A 21,083-nucleotide genomic window follows, 5' to 3' on the forward strand; every position below is an offset into this window, starting at 1 on the left:
ACAACTTTCAAGACTGGTGGCTATGTTTGGCCAGCCTTTGGCCATTTGGCTATATTATGGTCTAGTGGGTCCCAAATTTTTTTGGCCCAGCCCTCCATTGGAGATGGGTTATGTGTCAAAACGGGCTATGTTTTACCTTATAGTCCCTTGGGCGGCTCGCTTGAAGATGACCTTACCTTGCATATGACACTGTATATGTATTGTAGTCTTTTCAAGTGATTTTTTATTTATTTTATGTTTGTTTAAATTGATATAAACAGGCTTTATGTGACATCCCACATCGCCCAGAAGAGTGATCCTTATATGTATATTCTCATCCCTACTTAGCATGAGGCTTTTTGAGAGCTCACTGGCTTCGGGTTCCATGGGAACTCCGAAGTTAAGCGAGTAGCGCATGAGAGCACTCCTAGGATGAGTGACCCATTGGGAAGTTCTCGTGTGAGTTCTCAGAAAAAAAATCGTGAATGCGTGGTCGGGGCTCAAAGCGGATAATATCGTACTACGGTGATGGAGCGGGCCCGGGAAGTAGTCCCCCCGGGCTAGGATGTGACATTTATAAGGGAAGGGATCTCTATTTTTTTTTCTTTCAAAAAATTGAGATTAGTTGTGGAACTTATTCCACATTGAACTCCAACAATCTGGACTGTCTATTTTGTAAGTATTGATTCATAGATAATCTATGCAAAAATTCAATTTCATCAGAAACTATTTGCTCATTTAATTGTCCCGATGAAATTTTAATGTTTATTAGAACATAATGTTCATCAATTTATTTGAACTGCATTAAATGCCTTAAAAACTTTCGATTTAGCTAATATTTGCAAAGATGATCTATAAGATGTTACTTGAAAAATAAACAGTTCAGATGAGTTTAGGTGATTAAAATTCAATGAGGGTGGACCCACAACTAACCCCCATTTTTTAACAAATGAGAATATTTCTTTAAGGGGAAATGATGCTTTCCGGATCCTTTCTATCAAGTCCACTAAGGTATATAATTCGGACCTTTGAAATTTGATTTAATGATTAAAATTATTATAAATTTTAAAGTAGGTTCCTATTTGTAATTGTTGAATCAAATTTTAAAGATCCAAATTGTATGACTTGATAGACATGGTGGAAAGTATCCTTCTCTAAGTAGCTTTCTTACCAAAAAAAAAGAAGGAGAATCATCAGTTAAACTAGAAGTGGACTGGTAGTTTGTCTGGAGCAAGGACACATCAACCCAAAACCCCCCAAAACGACGACGCTTAAGTCCAAAAACGTGGCAAACAAAACGCTGACTTGTTCATCCACTCTTCTTCCTTCCCTCCGTCTCAATTGGCAATGGTTCCCCAAAAAATCCCCAAATCCTTCCCCCATTTCCCCTAAACCCCAAACCCCAAACCTCTCGCCTCCTCGATCCCTCTCCCAAAACATCAAAATCCCAAAAAAATTTAGCTTTTTAGTCAAAATTTCTGAATAATTTCAACAGCTGGAGAGCAAAAACTCGGAGAAAATGTCGTGGCTGAGATCGGCGGTGAGCAAGGCGGTGGAGGTTGGGAACAAGAACAACCTCACCCGCACCGTCAAGAACTACGCCGACTCCGTCGTCCAGCACGCCGGCCAAGCCGTCGCCGAGGGCACCAAACGGTTCCAGGACCGAATGGTAATTTCACATTTTCCGTCAATTTTCTTTGTGCACATTTTCCTCCATTTTTTGACACTCGCATTTGTTTACAGGGAGGTCGGAGCTTTAGGAGTGTGAAGAAGAGTATACAGCGATTGGAGGAAGCGGCTGTATCCTGCAGGGGCCCCGAAAGACTTGAGATACTGAGGAGGTGGGTGCTGCTGCTGAAAGAGGTTGAGAGGCTAAAGCTTTCTCAGGGTTCTGCGGAAAAGAAGGAGAATGCGCCGGAGCAGCCTGCTGTGGCCAATGACCCAAACGAGATTCGAAAAAGAATCTCTCTGGTTCGATTTTATTTTGTTTTTGAACTTTTATTTCATTTCATTCGGTTTTAGTGGTTTCGTTGGAGTATAGTGGAAGCTTATGATTTTCGGTCATGTGATTAGGTTTTGTATTATGATTCTGATATTGGTGGTGAACCGATGAATTTCCGCGAAGTTTTTCTTCAAAGTCAGGCTTTGGAGGGCATAACACTGTCCATGGTATGAATTCGAGAAAGGAATGCTGCAATAATCAATGCCATTTAAGTATTTAGACATTTTTATGAAAGAAGTGTGCTTTTTTGTTTTATTCTTTTAACTAATGATTTCAGAAATAGTTCAGCGAAACTGGTGAGTGGTATGATGGATGAAAGAATGTGGTACATGAAGAGATTGCTTATTTCATTAGTTAAGGGAAGAACTTAATGGAGGCATGGGGGAAAATGGTTTGAGTCGGGATGGTCTTGTTGAACAGGTTGCTGTTTGTTTTTTTCTCAAGCATTACGACATATGCTCTTGGTTTGTGAAGCACATGGAGTTTTCTTCTGTAATCAGAACCTGTAGCTTTTTCTTAATTAAGGAAAAAAGGGGGATTAGGAAACTTATCTTTTTCATCAAATGCCTAAAACCTCTAAAACTGGAATTATCCTAAATGATCTTATATTTTTTTTGAAATTGCTGATTCTGGAAGTTAACTGATGGTGAACTCTTTTCTATGTCTCAGATTCTTGAAGCTCCAAACGATGAAGAGGTTGCCCTGCTCATGGAGATGTTTAGGTGAGAACCAGGACTGTCCACTAGTGTGTAATGCAGTTCATGGTTTGTTAAGTGCCAGTTTTATTTATCCAGGTTAGCAAAAATAAGGCCTGAATATATGAAACTGCAGGCTCTGTCTAACTGGAGGAACAGAAGTTCATCATGCAGTAGTGAGCAGTATACAGGACCTGGCAACAGCTTTTTCAAGCTACAAAGATGAAGTATTGGTAAAGATATAAAACTAAGAGTGCACTTCAAGATTATATCAACAAATATGAATTGTGGAAAAGCTTGATATATGCATATTATCTGTAAAGTTTATATAGATATAACTCACGCAAGTCTTGTACTTCTTTCTGCTTAAGTGAAGCATACTGGCTCATATTCTCATGCATTCAGGTAAAACGGGAGGAATTGCTCCAATTTGCACAAGGTGCAATTACGGGGTTAAAGATAAATGCTGATGTCGTAAGGTGTGCACAAGATAACAGAACTCTCTCTCTCTCTCTCTCTCTCTCTTCACTTGATATAGCAATTTCATGAGTAACTTCTTATGTTTGCATAACCCTAGTTTTATTTACCACACGCATTCACACCCAAAACATGATTGTGAACGAATTATCACCTTGTAAGTTGATGATTGATCATTAGCAGATCTGATCTTAATACATATTAATCTCTTTTGGCTTTTTCTTTTTTGAGAATAGGCAGTGGGATTTTGTTCTTGTATGGATATGGACTAGTCCTGCCACTCAATAGATGTATGGTTATGCAAATAAATTTGTTTATTTTTATTTTTTAGAAACTTTTACAGATTTGTTGTCTGGGATGGTGACCTTGGGCATTTAATTATCATACTGTTTGGATAGAGCGTAAAAGGATGAGACTAGACCTCAATGGGCTAAAGTGGTGAGATGCGGCTGATAAACATTTTCTTACCTGTGTTTTTATATATGTGTCCTGCTACAGAATAGATGAAGAAGCCTCTAGTCTAAAGAGGAAGCTTGATGCAACAAAACCACCTCTGAAGCCCTCAAATGAAGGTCATGACAAACCATCAGAAGAAACAAAATTGGAAACAATAGAGGTGAGCACAATTGCCATTATTGATTTTTGTGGTTCTAGTGTGTCATTACTTTTATGTAATTAATCATAAGTTACAAAGACATGTCAAATATTATCAAGTGGAAGACTAGTGGCTTAATGATGCATTTTTAGTCATGGGCGACCCAATAGATAGCTGCTACCATGTGTGCAATTTAAACTTCTGACATTCTGAATATAATAATAATTATAATATTATTTATATGGGAGGCTTCCATGTAAAAGGTGTCCATTGAAGCTGTAACAAATAAAAATTCAAAGTTTACAACATACAGTAAAAGAAGCCATTTAAGAATTCTGTGTCTAGGAAAAAAGACAACTGGCTGCTTATTGGGGATTGAGTAAAATATCATGCAGAAGGTGCAAATGAACTGTTACAATGTCTACGGGGTGCATTCTGTACGTGCCTAAGTTCTGCTTTTGTTCCTTCTTTATAAGGTCCAATTTGATGGATTTCTGAAAGCTTTTTATTGACCAGTTTTGAGTGAAAATTAAGAAAATAATGGATATGACCGTCCTATGTTTCTTGTAGGCATTAAAAGAAGCACTTACACAAATTCGAGCATGTTCCAGAGTAGAAGGGATTTTACTGAAGAAGAAATTGTTGAACAATGGAGATTCTCCAGAGATCCATGCTCAAAAAGTATGTCTTTTGTCGTCCTGCTTCATCATTTATTGGTTACATATCTGAAAGCATGGTTTCAAACTTGTTGGCAGCATCTTGCCTTTATTTCTATAGTTTATGAATTTAGTGCAGCTCGATCCTTTGATTGTTACTTTTGCACCAAGAAATTGCCAATTTTCTTTCAAGGTTATAAACTCCTATTACCAACATTATTTTGGTTGTACACTCAGGTTGATAAACTGAAGGTACTATCAGAATCTCTTGCTAGCTCCTCTTCAAAAGCTGAAAATCGTATTTCAGATCACAGGTATAACAACACTTTAGGAACCATTTGTGCTCATGTTGCTCTTCTATAGTGTTGAATCATGTTGTTACAATTGCTATTTTTTCTTATAATACATGTGTGTTCATTATATACTCCCTGTTGTCTTGGTTTCAAGTCAAATGTTAAGCTATTGACTAATAAACATTAACTCAAAAGTCAAAACTTTATATGACTTGGCTTGATGTATTGTATCCATATAGAGATTAGTGAACCTTGAGTTTGTAACTGTAATTCGGCGAAGAATTATTGATTTGATTAACAGTAATGGCAAGTCTGTGCTTCTTTTATTATTGTATTAGATGCACGGAATAGGGAAAACAAAATCACTTTCTTTGTTCTTTCTAAATGACAGACTTCAAAAAGAGGAGGCAATAAAGGTTCGTGTAGCCAGAGCAAGTGAAGTGACTGAAAGAGAGAAGGTAACGTCCTTCAACCGTACTTAATAACAACATGAAGTTTGTACTAAATCTAGACACATTTATGTAGAGAGGTTTTTATTGGGCAATTGCACTGTTACCTATCAAGTTTAAAACGTGTGGATATTTTATTTTTAGCATCTTTATTCTTGTGGGAAGTATTATTTGAACTCCAAAAGAAGCTTCGTGCAATCCATATGTGAGTGCATGGTGGAGTCTCAAAAGCTAATTTTGAAGTTCATAAACCATTCCCTTCGTTTTTTTCTCCCAAGGGTAAAACCTTCATTTTTGGTTTATGCTAAGGCCTGTTTATAGATGTGGTAGAGATGAAATGCTTCTGTACAAGCACACCACAGGTTTTGGAGAGGGAATTTGAGTTTGTCTTGTGACCATTTTCAGGAAATAACAGCTGAGATTTCAGAGATTGAAAAAGAAAGGGATGATCTTGAGGCAAAACTGAAAAAGGTGTTTCTGCTTTGATTTTTCCCCTTATCTATTAAATCAATTTGCTCTCCATTGATTGCGAATTTCTAAACACAAACCTTCTGTAGGTTAATATCTCCTTGGCTGCAGCTAATGCTCGCCTTCGCAATACCAGGGAAGAGAGAGAACAATTTGAGGAAGCTAACAATAAGATTGTTTCTCACTGCGAAACAAAGGTTTTGATTATTTTCGAAGTTGTTCTGCCCACAATGGGAATGGGCCAGGGTTCTTTTTTACTATGCTGCTCACCTTCTGGAATATTTCAGGTTCAGTGTGTTACACCTTTTGGCCGTTTGCATCATTCAAATCTTTGTTTTGTTCACAGGAAGATGAGCTCTCAAAATCTATTGCATCATGTAAGGTAGAGGCTGATATTCTAAAGACATGGGTTAATTTTCTCGAAGATACTTGGGTTCTCCAGCGCTCATTTGCAGATATGAAGGAGAAGCAGGTCAAGTATGTTATTCAACTCCATGCATTTGGATTCTTTTCTCTCTTCAAATCTATGCATGGTTATTTAAATAACTCTTGTTTTTCTGCATTTTCAAGCGATGAATTGGAGAAACATGAGGACTATTTTTTGAACTTGGCCATTGACCATCTCTCTGCTTACAAGGTATTGACTCTGTCTCTGTCTCTGTCTCTCTCTCTCTCTCTCTCTCTCTCTCATATTTATATATATGATATCTCCTTCAATGTTCTTGACGCGCGCCTTTTATCTTCTGCAGAAGGAGTTGGGGCCTTCTATCAGCCATATTGGGACATTTGTAGAGAACCTAAAGAAATTGAGTGAGGGGTATTGTTTCTTAAACTGTGATGGTTGCACCTTCATTGTGTTTGAGCTGTTTTTAATGTAAATTGACCTGATGAGACAGATCAAAGATGGCATCTAGTGCAGAGAATGAGGATTCCAAAGTATTAAATCCAATAAATAATCTTGAGAAGGAATATTTGGACCACGAAACCAAGGTAAAAATATGTTGTTATATTATCGTATCAGGAATTATGTCAGTCTTATTTGTCTATATCATCTATCATCCCAAATTCCTCTTGCCAGTAGTCTTTTATAGTAACACGTTTGGAATGCTTCAAAGATGCGTCTAAGGTTTATCGGTTCCATAATTTACCTAATTCTATGTGTTGTGCAAAATTTATCTACTAAAAAACACAACATTGATATTGTCCTTTTGTTTCAGATTATTACCACCTTCAGTGTAGTAGATAACATCAAAGAGCAGTTTTATGGCCAAAGAGCCGAAGTTTCAAGGTATGAACTTGTGGGGGTGTATGAACTTGTTTTGTTTTCCTTTGTACACTTATGTTTGGAGATATTCACCAAAGCCCCTGAATAAGATGTACTTGGCTTGCGTATTCCAGGAAAAATGACCCGAGGGTTAAGGAGCTGTTTATTGATATTGAAAAATTAAGAGAGCAATTCGATGCTATTGAGAGACCAAACCTACAACTGGAGAATCCAGCCCCAAAAGCAGAAACTTCATCTAGTGAAATGCTGCAGAGTGATCCATCTCACGTCCCAACAGAAAGCACAGGAGCACAGAAAGCAGGGACAAATAAGCAGTCTGGGTCAGGTGCAGTCAGGGCAGAGCAAACGCTTGACACAGAAGCGGAACTAGCTAAGCTGGAATCTGAGTTTGGCAAGGTTGGTCAAGACTACTCAGCAGAGGAGATTAATGACTGGGAATTCGATGAACTTGAAAGGGAATTCCGTTCTGGTGATTCATCAGCCAAATAGCCCAATGCTTATGCTGGCTAGGCGATCGTCACCTGTGTATTATAAGCATGATATAAGACTGTACCTGACCTCCGAAAACTTGCACATACTTCAATTTGTAACTTCATTGTAACAAGTGACGCATTATCAATTTGTTAATTCTTCCTTAAATTCTCGAACCATTATGTTGTATTCTGGAATTACAAATGAATGAATGGTGTAATTTGGATGTAGCCGGTGACCACAACGCTCTTTTCGACAATTTAGCTTCTCCACACCGTGTCTCGTAGAACCGTTCGATACCAATGAGAATGTGGCTACAATTGTCCTTCTTTTCCTGGAGTGGCGGATGCTGGATGTCTACCGGATGTTTATGCCGGCCTTTCAGACCCACAAATGGAGGAATCCAGAGAAGAATGTGGGGCTTTCAAGCTCTTTTGTTTATGTGGACTTGAAAAGGTTTCCGGTTATAGAAGTATAATTTTTGTTTTATGTTTCAAGAGCACCATAATTACGCAGGGCCTCCTATGTTTTTAGCACAAAGGGAACAGAAGCTAGTGGCCTGGACATTAAACATTTCTCCACCCAAAAGTCCTTTCTACAAAAGCAGCTTCTAAAACGACTTCCCAAAGAAGTTAGTTTCAAGCTATTGTTTCATTTCTTTCTTTTGTGTGATGCCCGGCAAAGGGTGCCCCAATTAATCAATCCATAGAGGCTCTACATGTCAATCCTTGAACCAATCAGATAGCTCAAGCATCCTGGATTTTAGGGTTGTGGGTCATTTTTTTAATATAATTTGGTTACGATATTTGTCATTGCATATAATGTTAGAGTTGTGCTAGGAATAGTCATCACGGGAGCAGTGATTATCAACCATTGATGCGTTATGGAATTGATCTAATCAACAACTAACAATTACTCATACGCGTGAGTGATTATTAGTAACATTTTCATAAAGCTAAATGTAATACGTATTGGTTGTTTGATCCTCATTATATAGGAGAAATTCTTGTGTCCAGACGTCTGTATAAGGCACCAGACACAAATGAGTGAGACCTACAAAGGTGGGTAAAACCAAAATACAAAAGAGTGAGATATTTTATGTGTGGTTGGACAACCTCGTGATCTGGACGTCTGCAACTAAGAAATTCTCCTTATTCGGGGATGCAAGAGTTAAAAGCACGAGAAGGTATTGACATGGTAAAGTTTGATGGAGGAGATGATATTGTGGAGTAGGGTTTGGGGCAAGTCATGTCCAAGTGGGGTGTTTTGTGACTACTCAAGCCCTTAAAATCTAAGCTGGGATTCTATTTAAATGTACAGTTTGGAGCCTGGACCCAAGCTAAAGAAAACACATTTATGAATGCTTGCTGTAAGAGGACAATAGTGCCTACTACTTAGTGCCGTTTGTCTCAAGAAAATCAGAGAGAGAACAAAACAATCCAACTTTGATGCCAACATATGGATATTTTAGAAAGTGGGAGAGGCCACAGATATAAACCTTGTGTGATATGGCATACTGACGTCAGCATGCGACCCCTTTCACAGAAAGATAGACCTTCACATGTAAATTCGATTTAGGGTTACTTTTAGTGTGAGGCGCCGCATACTAATGCATATATGCAAAATTTCTCCACTACAAGTCTACAATATGCGTACTATTATCAATACCTAAACCCTGAATTCTAAACTCGAAACTTAGTACGTGCGTTATAATTTGAGTGAATTCAGATATGCAACATAATCATAATCAGCTGACCAAAACATATGATCAACTTTAGTAGCTAGTGAGTGGTGAGGTAGTATGAGGAACGGAATAGGCTATCAGAAGAGCCATGGCCAACCATTTGGTTTGGGTTTTGAAAAAGGAGGGAATCCCATTACTGTTTTTTAGTGGTTAAAATTTGAGAAGAAGAAAATAAAACACAGAAAAAGATGGAACGCAAAGATGGGGAGTGTGTTGGGAGGGAGAAGACAAACGGAAGGCATTCCTTCCGGAAATATCCCTTTCCCACCACCAACTGTCGTCTGTCGGCTTCTGTCTTGGCCATGTTTGAGGTTGACAATTTTCTCATTTTCTAGAAACTAAAAAGAAACTCTTGTTTCAGAAATTTGATAATTTTTCGAGAATAATATTGTTTGGCTCTTTTATACGTGAAATATTATCTAATACGAGGAAAACTTATGTGTGAGTGTTCGACCACATCATCCATATTATATTTGTTATAAAAGTATAAGACTCATTGTATTATGATCCAGATCAACGTCACGTTGGAATAAACTGGTAAGAACTAGTCAAACATCCCCACCAAAGGGTCCCTTATTTATACTACGTATTAAGAAAATCGTCTTAGTCGACCAATGAATGTAAAATTAGTATTGTGTCTTAGTACTATAAATCAATTTAAATATAACTTTAATAACTAAGGAGTGATGTAGCGATTTTGATTTATCATTCGTCACTGCACACTCAACTTTTTACTCCTCGTCTCTCTACTCTTATACATAACTCATATATATAACATGTGCCGTCAATTCTAGTACGATACACATATGCAAAGATAACTCGTTAAAATTGCAAAAGGATAAATGTCAAGCTTTAATTTGTGTGCGAAATGAAATATGACGCATAAGCATCAAAGATATGTGTGCATGCACGTAAAAATATGAAATAAAAGTGAAGAACAAACCCAGGAATCCAGTAAAAGTAGCAGATGATCAGTTGAAGAATATAAAGTGATTATTTAGTTCTAATTACTACTCTATTGGATTACAAGAGCTTTTTCAACCTTTAGCTCCAAGCATTACTCCACTGATTAGAAAAGCTTTTCAAGTTTTGTTTTCATAGAGAGAGAGAGAGAGAGAGAGAGAGAGAGAGAGAGAGAGAGAGAGAGAGGGAGAGAGAGCACTGATTAGAAAAGCTTTTCAAGTTTTGTTTTCGTAGAGAGAGAGAGTTATTTAAACTCTTCGACTGCAGAAAAAAGCCAGGTTTTGAGACGTGGGGTTGGTCTCGAATTTGAATTTTACCACAAAGATGGTGAGTTTGAGAAGTACTTAAAGAAATACTTATTTTCTTGTGCATGCGCCTAATTTTTGGGTTATTAAACTCACTAATTGAATAGGTGGCATTGGTTTGCTTGACTGCTAGTCTACTGCAGTCGCCCATGTCGATTATTTTATATGCTTTCAAACAAAGATTTACATTAAACATAGATGTCAATCTAGTAGTATCTCAAACCAATCATGTAACGTTGTGTAAAATTTTAAAAATGTGACATCGTATTTTTGGTTCGAAATATTATTGGGACGTCCCAAGGGATATATTCCTCATGCCTTCGAGTTTCGATCGAAAGTAGCATTTTTAATTTACATATTCTACATCAAAATATTCAACTGTTAGGGGAGGGCACTATAACGTCTTTTTTTTTAAGTTCAATTTTTTAAATGTTTCTGATTAACATTATCAGTTCTTGACTAGACTATTTAAGTATTTGTTATGGTAACTTTCAACGATTCAAGCATTGTTTAAGTTTGAGATGTTGAAATCTAAACAAGTAAAAATTCAAACAATTTTGTGTCTAACAAAGACCAAGTCACTGAACAATAGCCGGCCTAGGCCAAGTTGATGATTGTAATTAAGGGTTAAAGTAAATCATCAATAAATATTAATCCTTTAATCATGGTTCTTGCTTAATTAAGCATTTTTAGATATTATGGACCACAATATTCGTCTTTTTTCACAACTTAGGAACCTTAAGGTTGATTGGAAAATGCATATGGCCCCAAATTAAAGTTTTAAACTTAATGATGCTAACTACAACACTTTTCAAAGAGTCTTGTATACAGGCAGATCGTTGAAATACATTATGAAGTGGTCTCCACAAAACGTGTCAAACATTGTGTAAAAAAATCAGTGTAACAAATCCGTCCCCACACACACACACACACATACATATTCCTTTTTTCCAATATATAAACAATGAGAGAAACATAAACAAAGAAATAGACAACCACAGATTTATAAATGATAGAGAAAAAGAGAACATTTAGAAATGAGCCAACAGAAAAAGGTCCACATCTAATTTTATATTTGGAATTTGGCAGCACTAAAAAAATATTCGAAAAACAGTTTATTTTTTACTATAAGTTAGCACCATCGACAATCTCTAAAGGTTGCATAACAACTTTCAAAAACTTCACAAAGCTCGTCTTCAAGCACCACAGAAGCCATGGCTGTAGACCACCTATCCTGTGACCATGCAGACGACGACTACATCGACATGGATGTCGGTTCATACTCTGCCTTCCTCAACCATTCCATGAGCTCTCCTCCACACCCCAGAGAGTTTGAGTTTCAAATGTCATCCACTTCTTTGGAGAGAGAACCCCCAACAACTTCTCCAGCTGATGAGCTCTTTTACAAAGGGAAGCTCCTTCCCCTCCACCTCCCCCCGCGCTTACAAATGGTCGAGAAACTACTGCAGAACTCCTATTCTAGTTTTGATCACCAAAAAGATATGTTTGAAGAATTCTATAGCACTCCATTGGCCACCACTGCCCCAACTCCAACCACAACCAGCACCCCATTTGAGTCCTGCAATATTTCGCCTTCGGAGTCTTGCCAGGTTAGTAGGGAGCTGAACCCCGAGGAGTATATTTTGGAGTACTCAACTGAAGCAAGCGGCTTCATAAATGAAAACCCGAAAAAGTCTTGGACCAAAAAGTTCAGGCAGTCATTGCTTGGTTCAAAGCTGAAGTCTTCCCGGGCTTACCTCAAGTCTCTGTTTGGCAAATACAGTTGTTCCAATGAGTCCAGTGCAGCTGCTGCCAGGAATGCAGATGGAGGAATGGCTTTCAAATCTGAGGATTTAAGTAAATATATGAAGACATCCAAGAGCCCATTTGGACAAACTCAGAGGGAGAAATACCAAATGTCTGCTTCTGGTGCGAGGAGCTTCAGCAAAGACAAGATCATTGAGGATGGTGCTGCTCTCCACAGGAGATCATTCTCACTGGCCATCAAACGGAATCCAACAAAGATCTCGACATCCTCTTCATCATCTTCGGGGTCTTCATCTTCGTCTTCATCATCTTCAAATCATTCAAGTGGGACTCAGGAGCTGCAGTTTCTGAAGAGATGCAACAGTGCAAGTTCAGAAATTGAGAGTTCAATTCAGGGGGCAATTGCACATTGCAAGCAGTCGCAGCAACGTTTCCGTTCAAGAAAGACAGTAAGTGAAGTTGGGTTCTACACCTTGTCAGCTTCCAGGATAGCAGCTTGCGAGAATCAAGAAAGACCGGAGCTTTGCAGGGGCTGAAGGGGATCTCAGTGAGTGAGAGGGAGGGATGGCAAAGTACAAACTTTTGACTTGTGTTAGTGATGTGCTCTTTCTTTCCTTCTTTCACAAATTTGATAAATGGATATGCTTTGATTCAGTGCAAGGCTGTCAGAAACTCTGTCATGGCCAGATATCCTAAGGAAGTTTTGATTAAGTTAAATTGAGCACAAACAAATAAGGATTAACCAACACAAATTTCGAACCTTCAAATCAGCAAGCATTCAACAATTTTGATTTACTGATGTCTTTTAAATCACCTGATACTTTCTAGTAAACATTTTCTTAGACAGGACGTCATGTTTTTCCCTATTCCTGACAACTGTTTCACTTCCAGCAAATTCCGTAGCTCTAGACTTCAACTAGCTAAGTTTTGAATCTACGATAGCTATCTTTTAAGATGTCATAAACCAGTGAATTGGGAAAGAAAAGTTCGGGATAGTATCCGCGTCAACAGTCTTCATCAACCCTGATTTTATTCAAGGAGTCACCCAATGGACTATGAATCAATGAACATAAATAAATAAATAAATCTTCTCATCATCATATATGGATAGCTAATTTTATTCAACACCCATCAATTCAATGAGCCGACACCATTCCCCGATGAATATTTAAGTGCAAAGTACCTTCGATTAGGCAAAGATCAACATCATTATGTCCCAGCCAATCATCAAACCCCGAATTTCGAAAAGCCCACCTCTCTGCCCCTCAAGAGTAGCCAGAAGACACCAGCCTCCATTGTATGTATTAACAGAAGAAAATGATTCTTGGATCAACAATGAAAACATATTCACTCATTCTTACTGCATCAAACAAGGTAATCCTAAGGCACAGTATAGGTGAAACAAATTACTAAGTTGACAAAAGGAAGTAAACGTGCAACAATTTAATACAAGAGGAAATCTTCAAGTGCAAGTAAAAGAAAACAGCCTTTACTTTGGCTTTTGTTCCTTCCCCTTTTCTTTTCCCAGATACTCCCTAGTGGGAAATATAAACCTTAAATTAAGTGAGCATGTCAGCTAAAGATTTGATAGGATTAGAGCAAAAAAGAGCAATTAAAAGGTCTAATTGATGTTGTTGAGCACTATGGGTTAGCAGATACACATCTAACCACAAACCTTTTTCCCCACCCAAATTTTAATGTTAACTGGGAAAAAGAAGGAAATGGTAGGGCTTGCAGACCAGCTGGATTGCTAGTTAGATCAGCACAAAAGCCACAAAGTTAGCATAAAAACTGAGGTATAGCATCCACAACCATTTTTGCCCAACAGAGATCAGTATGTAACAACATTTGTTCTACCTCATTCTCGACTATCTTCCTCTTTAGGTAGAAGTTTTGATTTTCCGTTTGGTATCCACGGACACGGGCTTATATCATATTCAGAATTCAATGTCAATAGCATAAACTAAACTCTATCCTTGGTCGCGTAAGATTACATTTGTTCTTGGCTAAAATAGTTTAAGGGTCAACTGAGGCGGAAAATTATGGGTTATTTAGTTTGTTATTTTTTCGGCTTAATCTAAGAACGGGCTTTTGGAAGTTTTAGGATTTATCACTAGGCTATCCCTATAACCTGGAAAATTTGGATGTAGCTTAAGCTCATCGTAGAAGCCAATATTGGACATTTTCTCCTTTCGATCCTTGCATATCTTTTCTTGTGATAGCATAACAATTATACCATAAACATATGATATCCGCAAACAAGCAGATAAGACAGTTGCTACTCTTCATCTAACTACACAAACATCGTAATAAATCCAAAACTCTGTATAATCAACAGAAAATTTCCACTACGAAACAAAGGTAAACTAAGCCCGCCATGTATGACCATTACAGCTGACTATAATCTGTACTTAAAGGCAATGATTTTGTCAATGCATCACAAACAAACATCTTTATCATTCTTTCTGGTATGCACATCCTACTGAAAACCAAAACATAACACACAAACCCGATGAGGAAGAATTTACATGTACTGCAGAGCTGTAACTTGTTCGAAAATCAAGTGCCTTAGTGCCTTGATTCATCGGCATCCATCTTTATGGGCAGCTGCGTTCATCCAGATGGATCTTGCCATTTCCTGAACATGAACAAATTCAATCATCCACATGAACACAAATATTCGTCCACACAATCAAAACACGTACACACGCGTACACAAACATGTACTAGACAAATATCAATATACGACTATACGTTATGTATGGAAGAATTAAGTCGACACATTCGCCACTTACCGGTAATTATGCAGGACACGAGTCACTTGACTGCAGCTTGATAACAATCTGCCACAAAATATATTCCAACTACCAAGCTATATCTCTCCCACAAAACATCAAAAGCTTACTCCTATATGCGTCTCTACAACTAAAAAGTTCAGAACTTCGCTTTCAGTAACATGTTGAAATCAATTGCAGTCCATACAAATAATGCATCAAATTAATCACCTTATTTCGCTTTCAGTAACATGTTGAAATCAATTGCAATATAATCACCTTACTTCGCTTTCAGAATTAACCATAGAAATAAAAAAAAACTAACCAAAAGTTCAAAAAAACTTCTCTTTTAATGAAAATTCATTTTTAAAGGTATAATGAATAGTACCAGGAAAAAGTATAAATATGATTTTTCCTTAAAAATGAACAGTACCGGGAGTGTTTTATTAAACTTTCCAAATAATAATGCATCAAATTAATCACCTTAGTTCTCTCATTGCTTCCAATGCCCAACAAAGCCGACTAGAATCCTCCCAGCCAAATTCAATGCCTGAAAATTCTCACATTGCAATCAAACTCAAAACTTCCTAATCGCAAAACACAATTCAAAAACGCAGAAAACAAAAACAGGGTTACCTGCCGACAGTTTCTGAAACGCATAATCCGAGCTGAGCTCCCTCTCCAACTCCAAAGCTGGTCCTGTTTTCAAAAACCCAGAATTTATCAGTGCGTTTTCGTTTTTAAGTTCAAATTAAACGGTTTTTCACCTTGGAAGCGTAGGATTTGGCTTCGGACAGAGCACTGAGGAGAGAAGCAGCTGCATTAGTAATAAAACCAGTGAGTGATTAGGAGATTAAGAATTAAGATTTGAATTAATGCGTTTTAAGCAAAATATTAGGGTTTTTTGGGTTTTGCTTGATGTTTGAACCTTTTGCGTCGCCATGGAGGAGTTCCAGACGAGGTTCGAGCTCGAGAACCAGGCGGTCGACCATGGTTTGGAGATGGGAAATTCGGGATATTTCGGGGGCAATTTGGTCAATTGAAGAAATGCTAGCGCAGTCATAGGCTATGACTCATAGCCGAACTCCTTCTGGTCACAGCCTCGCCGTGCTTCGCGTGGATTCGAACCATTTCCGGCTGAGTTTGGAGGGAAGGAGCGATCAACCTTGAAACGACGCCGTAAAGCTGGCCTCTTTCTTCCGTTTACTGCACTGTTAACTTGAGGTAAAAAATCTGTATTTCCGTTTGACTGTTAATTTTTTCTCTCTTTATTTAGTTGAGAGATTGGTTGTTATAGGATAATTACAAACTCGTTACTCATTTGACTAAAATAGGAGAAAAATTATCATAATAGTACGGAACATAACGCATAAAATGTTTCAAATGTCTCGACTGTTCTATATTTATCACTTAAAATTCATCCAATCGACAAACTTCAATTCAATTTCCTCCTCCAATTACAAAATTCGAATTGTCAATCGTGTTGTTTAACATGACAGATATACAAAAAATTTAAGATATTTAACGTGTTATGCTTCATAGCAATCGTGTCAGTTTTTCTGAATTTTCCTGTTTCAGCAAAAGAAATTTAGAATTATACCTGTCACAGGTGTTCCTTCGTAGTTTTTTTAATACATGCATCAATATTGTTGAAAGTGCATAACATGTTCCGTTGGCAATAATAATAACGACACATCACGAATGACGTATCAACAATAAAAACGGGCTACGTAACAAAAACTAGTACTTGCCACTCGTGAAAAGTAAAAAAAAACATAAAAGTTACTCGTCTAGACAAATATACATACAAGACAAACGCAGTTTTTCCAAGTAAAAACCAAGCAGAGTATAAACTGAGGGCAGATAAATATATTGCTGTTATTCAACTCCAGGATCTTTCCTGGAGGTCACGGATATACCTAAACACCTCTGCACCAACTCAACATCCATTTTCGTAGTGTTTTTAGTCTCTACAATTCCTCTACGATGGTGCAAATTCTGTGCAAATTCAGATCAAAGGGCATAAATTCGGTCGATTTCCGAATCGGAATAGTCAGAGGGCATCCATGAGTTGGAACCGCTCCTCCTCGTGTGCTTCTCCCTCTTCCTCATGGACCGTGTCCGCTTTGACTTCACCACGTAGTATGTCATGGTGCCGAGAACAGCCGCCATTATCATTCCCCCAACCACTGTTACAAGAATGGCGGCCCATCTGTGGTGCCGGCCAACAACTATGTAAGAGGAGGCTATGAATGCCACCGAAGTGCAGACTGAAGCCAGCCACATCAACTTGTTGATTATCACCACCACCCGTTTCTCTGCCTTTGTCTCGCCTCTGACCAAGGTAATTTGAACTACCACAACAGCCAAAGACGTAAAGAGGGCAATGGCGTTGAAAATGAAGAAGATTTTGAAAGGAAGGCCCTTCACTACCACGGCAGTCCCGTCATCAAGATCACCGCCGGGCACAGTAAAGATAGCGGCAAAGGCAACTGTTGCGAATAGAACAGCGACCACAGTGACTGAGTTAGTGGCGTTGTTGATTCCTTCCCTGTGGAGCTTTCTAAGTTCTTTGGAAATATTGTGAACGTTTTTATTGGTTTTCTTTGTTTGTTCAAGCTGGATATGGACATCGTTCTTGATCTGAGTCACAGTCTTTCTCAGTTCATCCCTTGGTTGGTTCAGTTCATTAGCCTTGACAGCACCATAGCGATAAAGGCAACCCCTTATTTCCGAGGCTTCTTCGGAAAGTGGAAGTGCATCAGCAATGTCAAGAGCCGTTTTTGTGTCTCTGTTCAGTGCATTAACATTGCTGTCTGGGAGGAGTAACAACTCATTCACTATCTGCAAAGAAAGATACAATAATCAGTAATATAAATCTATAGCGGAGATATACAATCATGAAATAAAGAATCATGGCTACACTAGTTCAGCTCGAGCCAAAGATAAAACTAGTGCAGCAAAATGCAACAAAGGTCCCTAGAAACTGATGGGGGGTTTTTAGCCAACTTGATTTTTTTTTGTTCACACCACACTAGAAAATAAGAACTCATAGTTCATTGCAACTATTTTTTACTGTGCAAATTAACTTAGATCAGAAAAGGAAATTGCTAAAGAAGAATAGTTCGTATCATAGCAACCATGTGCACGGATCAGATGTCCGGAGCAAGGATTTCTAAAATGGCAAAAGAATAAATCTATAACATTACATACTGGGAGGATAAATAAATTTTCATTACCTAGTGCATACTAAAAGAAAATTACTCAAGGCATTGACTCACGATATTTGAGGGACTAAATCCGCCGTTACTATATCAAAAGAATTTGAATTCACAGCCATATATCAAACATCAGTAAAGACAAAGGTAAAGTGAGAACCCAGACATACCTCTGCTCGCTTTTTCCTGGTGGCAATATGTAATGCTGTGTTCCCAAATTTGTCTGGAAGCATTACAATTGCGGGGTCTGCCCCTAGAAGCAATTTCACCACCTCACAGTTTGTCCCCTTTACAGCCATATGCAATGCAGTTTGCCCTTTCTTGTCAGTTCTTCGTGCCAATTGTGGATCCTTTGTAAGCAATGCCCTTACAATCTCCGCATGCCCCTGTCTTGCAGCTAGATGCAATGCATTCTTCCCATTTGATCTAGAAATTTCCAACAAGGTAGAATCCTTCGACAGCAGTTCATCAACTACCGCTACGTGCCCTTTATGAGCTGCGGATATAAGTGGGGTTGAATTTGCCGGGCCAATTGTTTTGCTTAGCCCAGGATCATGATCTAGGAGTACCTGGACAATGGCTGCAAGAAAAGTAGAGTATGAATGTAATGTCCAATGGCACAGAAGCATTCAAAACGAGTAAGCTGTAACTTTCATTTTACTCAGATAACAATCGGAAATCATTATTTCAGGATTGCCAAGGGACCAGGAAACAAGTGACTAGTAGAGGCATCAGCCGTTTTAGGAAATCCTCTGCATTAAATTCCTTGATCAACAGAAAAAAAGTATGGCAGTAAATGCAAGTCCTGATTAAGCAGAAAGCTTCAAAATACGACTAATTATTCATGATTTGTTTCACAACATGAGGCAATTCCTCTCACATAACTATCCATTTAATATTACCAGTGCAGCTTAACTAATACCATCAAAATCCCGAATGCTTCACTCTCTAAGAATCAATATCTCAAAAAACAGACAGCCTTCTGGTTAACGAGAAAATACTGAAAGCAGACAACACTTTTATGCAGCACATAATTGGACACACAATCAACCAAAATGAATCAGTCTCTCAAATCATAAATCAAGAAGATCGAATACATTTTATTTCTTAGTTCGCATTATTAACAATTGAAAGAACAAGAGAAATGACATAGCCAGATCCCAACATCTCAAAGATGCAAACTTTTATCCTAAAATCCTCTTTCCATCTTATACCAAACCACCCAAATTCACAAACCACACAACTAAAATTAAAATTAGACTAAGAGATTCAAAATCCAAATTAGCACAAATTAGCACAAATGCTGAAGATCATTACCATGGTGTCCTTGACTTGCAGCAGCATGCAAGGGGTCGAACCCGGACCTGTTCTTCTTCGTAACGGTCTCCTTATTCGAATACTTCAACAGCTCCTTAACCACATCAAGGTGCCCTTTATCCGCCGCCGTGAACAAAGCCGTCTCTCCCAGCTCATTCACCTCATTCACCACCGCCGCGCGGACCTCAGCCACCTCCGTATCAAACTCCGCACCGCTTACGGTCCCCACCATCTGCGAATCGATATCGCCGAGAATCTTCTTTACGGCGGCTAGATCCGCGCGCTGAGCCGCCAAGTGAAGCTCCGTGTCGTTGTGCCGCCCCGTCACCTGCTTCACGTACTTCTTCTTCCCCGCCTGGTCAATCCTCTTTCCTGAGTTGGAAAGCACCAAAGCCGGCGCCGACGCCGTGGAAGACGGAGACGGCGAGGGCGAGTTGGAAAGCACCAAAGCCGGCGCTGATGCCGTGGAAGACGGAGACGACGACGGCGATGGCTTCGCCAGAGGGTTTTGGCTCGGCTGTGCAGTCATCAGACCCTTCTCTAAATCCGTATCACCTCCTACAAGTTCGATCATAATCACAAATAATAGACAAATGATCAGAAAAAATCAGAAACAAAACCTGTTTGGTTCAGAGGAAAGTGAAGGAGGCAACTTTCCGGGAAAATAAAAGATGGGTTTAATCAGAAATGATGAGATCAATTAAGCATGCGACGAAGGTAAGAAACAACTGACAAGTTGTTGATTGATGATGTTATTCTACTGGAGTATATTAATTTCTTTGTTTATTCAATTATTTTCAGAGCTGGTAGCTACAGAGAATCTTGTTTTCTTTTTCTGAGGTATATTTTCCCGGAATATAATCAAATCAGAGGAATTCAAAAGTAAAAATTTTAGAGAGAGAAAGTGTACCTTGCTCAATTGGGGACGCCATGAGAGAGAAAGAGAGAGTCTGAAAGTGGAGGTTGCTGGGTTGCAGAGGAGGAAAATTGGGGGAGTGAAAAGACGGAAAGGGGAAAGGATAGGAAGACTAAAAGATGAGGAGGACTGGGAAGGAAGGAGGGAGGAAATGGGAGTCGCGATTAGTGGTGGCTGTTTTGGAATTTTGCTTCCCGTAGTTTGCTACTCTCTCTCTCTCTCACTTTCCATGTCATCGCCCGAACAAACGAAATTCACCAACTTTCACTCTGACTTGCATTTGCCGCGAAAAATTACTTCTCTTTTTCTTTTAATCTTTGGACACCCTCTTCTTTTTTTTTTTTCTTTTTTTTAGGAGAGAAAGGTAATTTCATAACAACATTTTTTTTTAAGAGAGAAAAGTAATTTCATAACAGCACAAGATAATTACAAGAAAAGAGGCCCATCAACAATATGCATAGTCAAAATATGGCCCACCAAAGGAAACAAAAAGAAAGCCCAAAAATAGACTTTTGAGCCCAACATAGAAAAAACATTGGAAGAACCTAGCAGCTTTTAACCAACACCGCCTTCGGACAGTTGCTTTCTAGCCATTTGAAACCAGAGTCTCCTGCAATCAATAGAAATCAAAACGTGCAGAGCCCCAAAAAAGGCTGAAAGGAAGACTCCAAACTCCTTCAACTAGCACCACATTGTTTACCACCGCACA

General features: G+C 38.6%; 3 protein-coding genes across 3 annotated transcripts; 2 read left to right on the top strand and 1 right to left on the bottom strand.

Moving 5' to 3' along the window:
• Positions 1-1,284: 1,284 nt before the first annotated feature.
• Positions 1,285-7,600, top strand: LOC137735104 (uncharacterized). The gene is made up of 18 exons (XM_068474480.1): positions 1,285-1,648; positions 1,723-1,950; positions 2,053-2,148; positions 2,651-2,703; positions 2,813-2,909; positions 3,082-3,155; positions 3,652-3,769; positions 4,319-4,429; positions 4,642-4,718; positions 5,089-5,155; positions 5,552-5,617; positions 5,704-5,811; positions 5,961-6,091; positions 6,185-6,251; positions 6,364-6,431; positions 6,511-6,604; positions 6,832-6,902; positions 7,013-7,600. The coding sequence occupies exons 1-18, from the start codon at positions 1,499-1,501 to the stop codon at positions 7,386-7,388; spliced, it is 2,052 nt and encodes a 683-aa protein (XP_068330581.1). The 5' UTR covers positions 1,285-1,498; the 3' UTR covers positions 7,389-7,600.
• Positions 7,601-11,446: 3,846 nt separating this feature from the next.
• Positions 11,447-12,992, top strand: LOC137735463 (probable membrane-associated kinase regulator 4). Its single transcript, XM_068474890.1, has one exon. The coding sequence runs from the start codon at positions 11,597-11,599 to the stop codon at positions 12,683-12,685; it is 1,089 nt and encodes a 362-aa protein (XP_068330991.1). The 5' UTR covers positions 11,447-11,596; the 3' UTR covers positions 12,686-12,992.
• A 3,662-nt stretch (positions 12,993-16,654) lies between these two features.
• On the bottom strand, positions 16,655-20,558 carry LOC137734076 (ankyrin repeat-containing protein ITN1-like). Its single transcript, XM_068473345.1, has 4 exons — positions 20,369-20,558; positions 19,459-20,016; positions 18,312-18,721; positions 16,655-17,767 (listed from the first exon to the last, which is right to left on the bottom strand). Exons 1-4 carry the CDS (start codon positions 20,388-20,390, stop codon positions 16,937-16,939), a joined length of 1,821 nt encoding a protein of 606 aa, XP_068329446.1. The 5' UTR covers positions 20,391-20,558; the 3' UTR covers positions 16,655-16,936.
• Positions 20,559-21,083: the final 525 nt, after the last annotated feature.

The sequence above is a fragment of the Pyrus communis genome, chromosome 5, assembly GCF_963583255.1.
Source record: "Pyrus communis chromosome 5, drPyrComm1.1, whole genome shotgun sequence".
In the NCBI taxonomy this organism is placed as follows: domain Eukaryota; kingdom Viridiplantae; phylum Streptophyta; class Magnoliopsida; order Rosales; family Rosaceae; genus Pyrus; species Pyrus communis.

Bases quoted from the DNA above. Each gene is read 5' to 3' on its own strand.
- LOC137735104 (XM_068474480.1), top strand. From the start codon at position 1,499: ATGTCGTGGCTGAGATCGGCGGTGAGCAAGGCGGTGGAGGTTGGGAAC. The intron at 1,649-1,722 runs GTAATTTCACAT...ATTTGTTTACAG, and splicing joins AACGGTTCCAGGACCGAATG to GGAGGTCGGAGCTTTAGGAG. The intron at 6,903-7,012 runs GTATGAACTTGT...TGCGTATTCCAG, and splicing joins CAAAGAGCCGAAGTTTCAAG to GAAAAATGACCCGAGGGTTA.
- LOC137735463 (XM_068474890.1), top strand. From the start codon at position 11,597: ATGGCTGTAGACCACCTATCCTGTGACCATGCAGACGACGACTACATC.
- LOC137734076 (XM_068473345.1), bottom strand. From the start codon at position 20,390: ATGGCGTCCCCAATTGAGCAAG. The intron at 18,722-19,458 runs GTAATGATCTTC...CTTTTCTTGCAG, and splicing joins TGCAAGTCAAGGACACCATG to CCATTGTCCAGGTACTCCTA. The intron at 17,768-18,311 runs GTATGTCTGGGT...CTTTCTTTGCAG, and splicing joins CCAGGAAAAAGCGAGCAGAG to ATAGTGAATGAGTTGTTACT.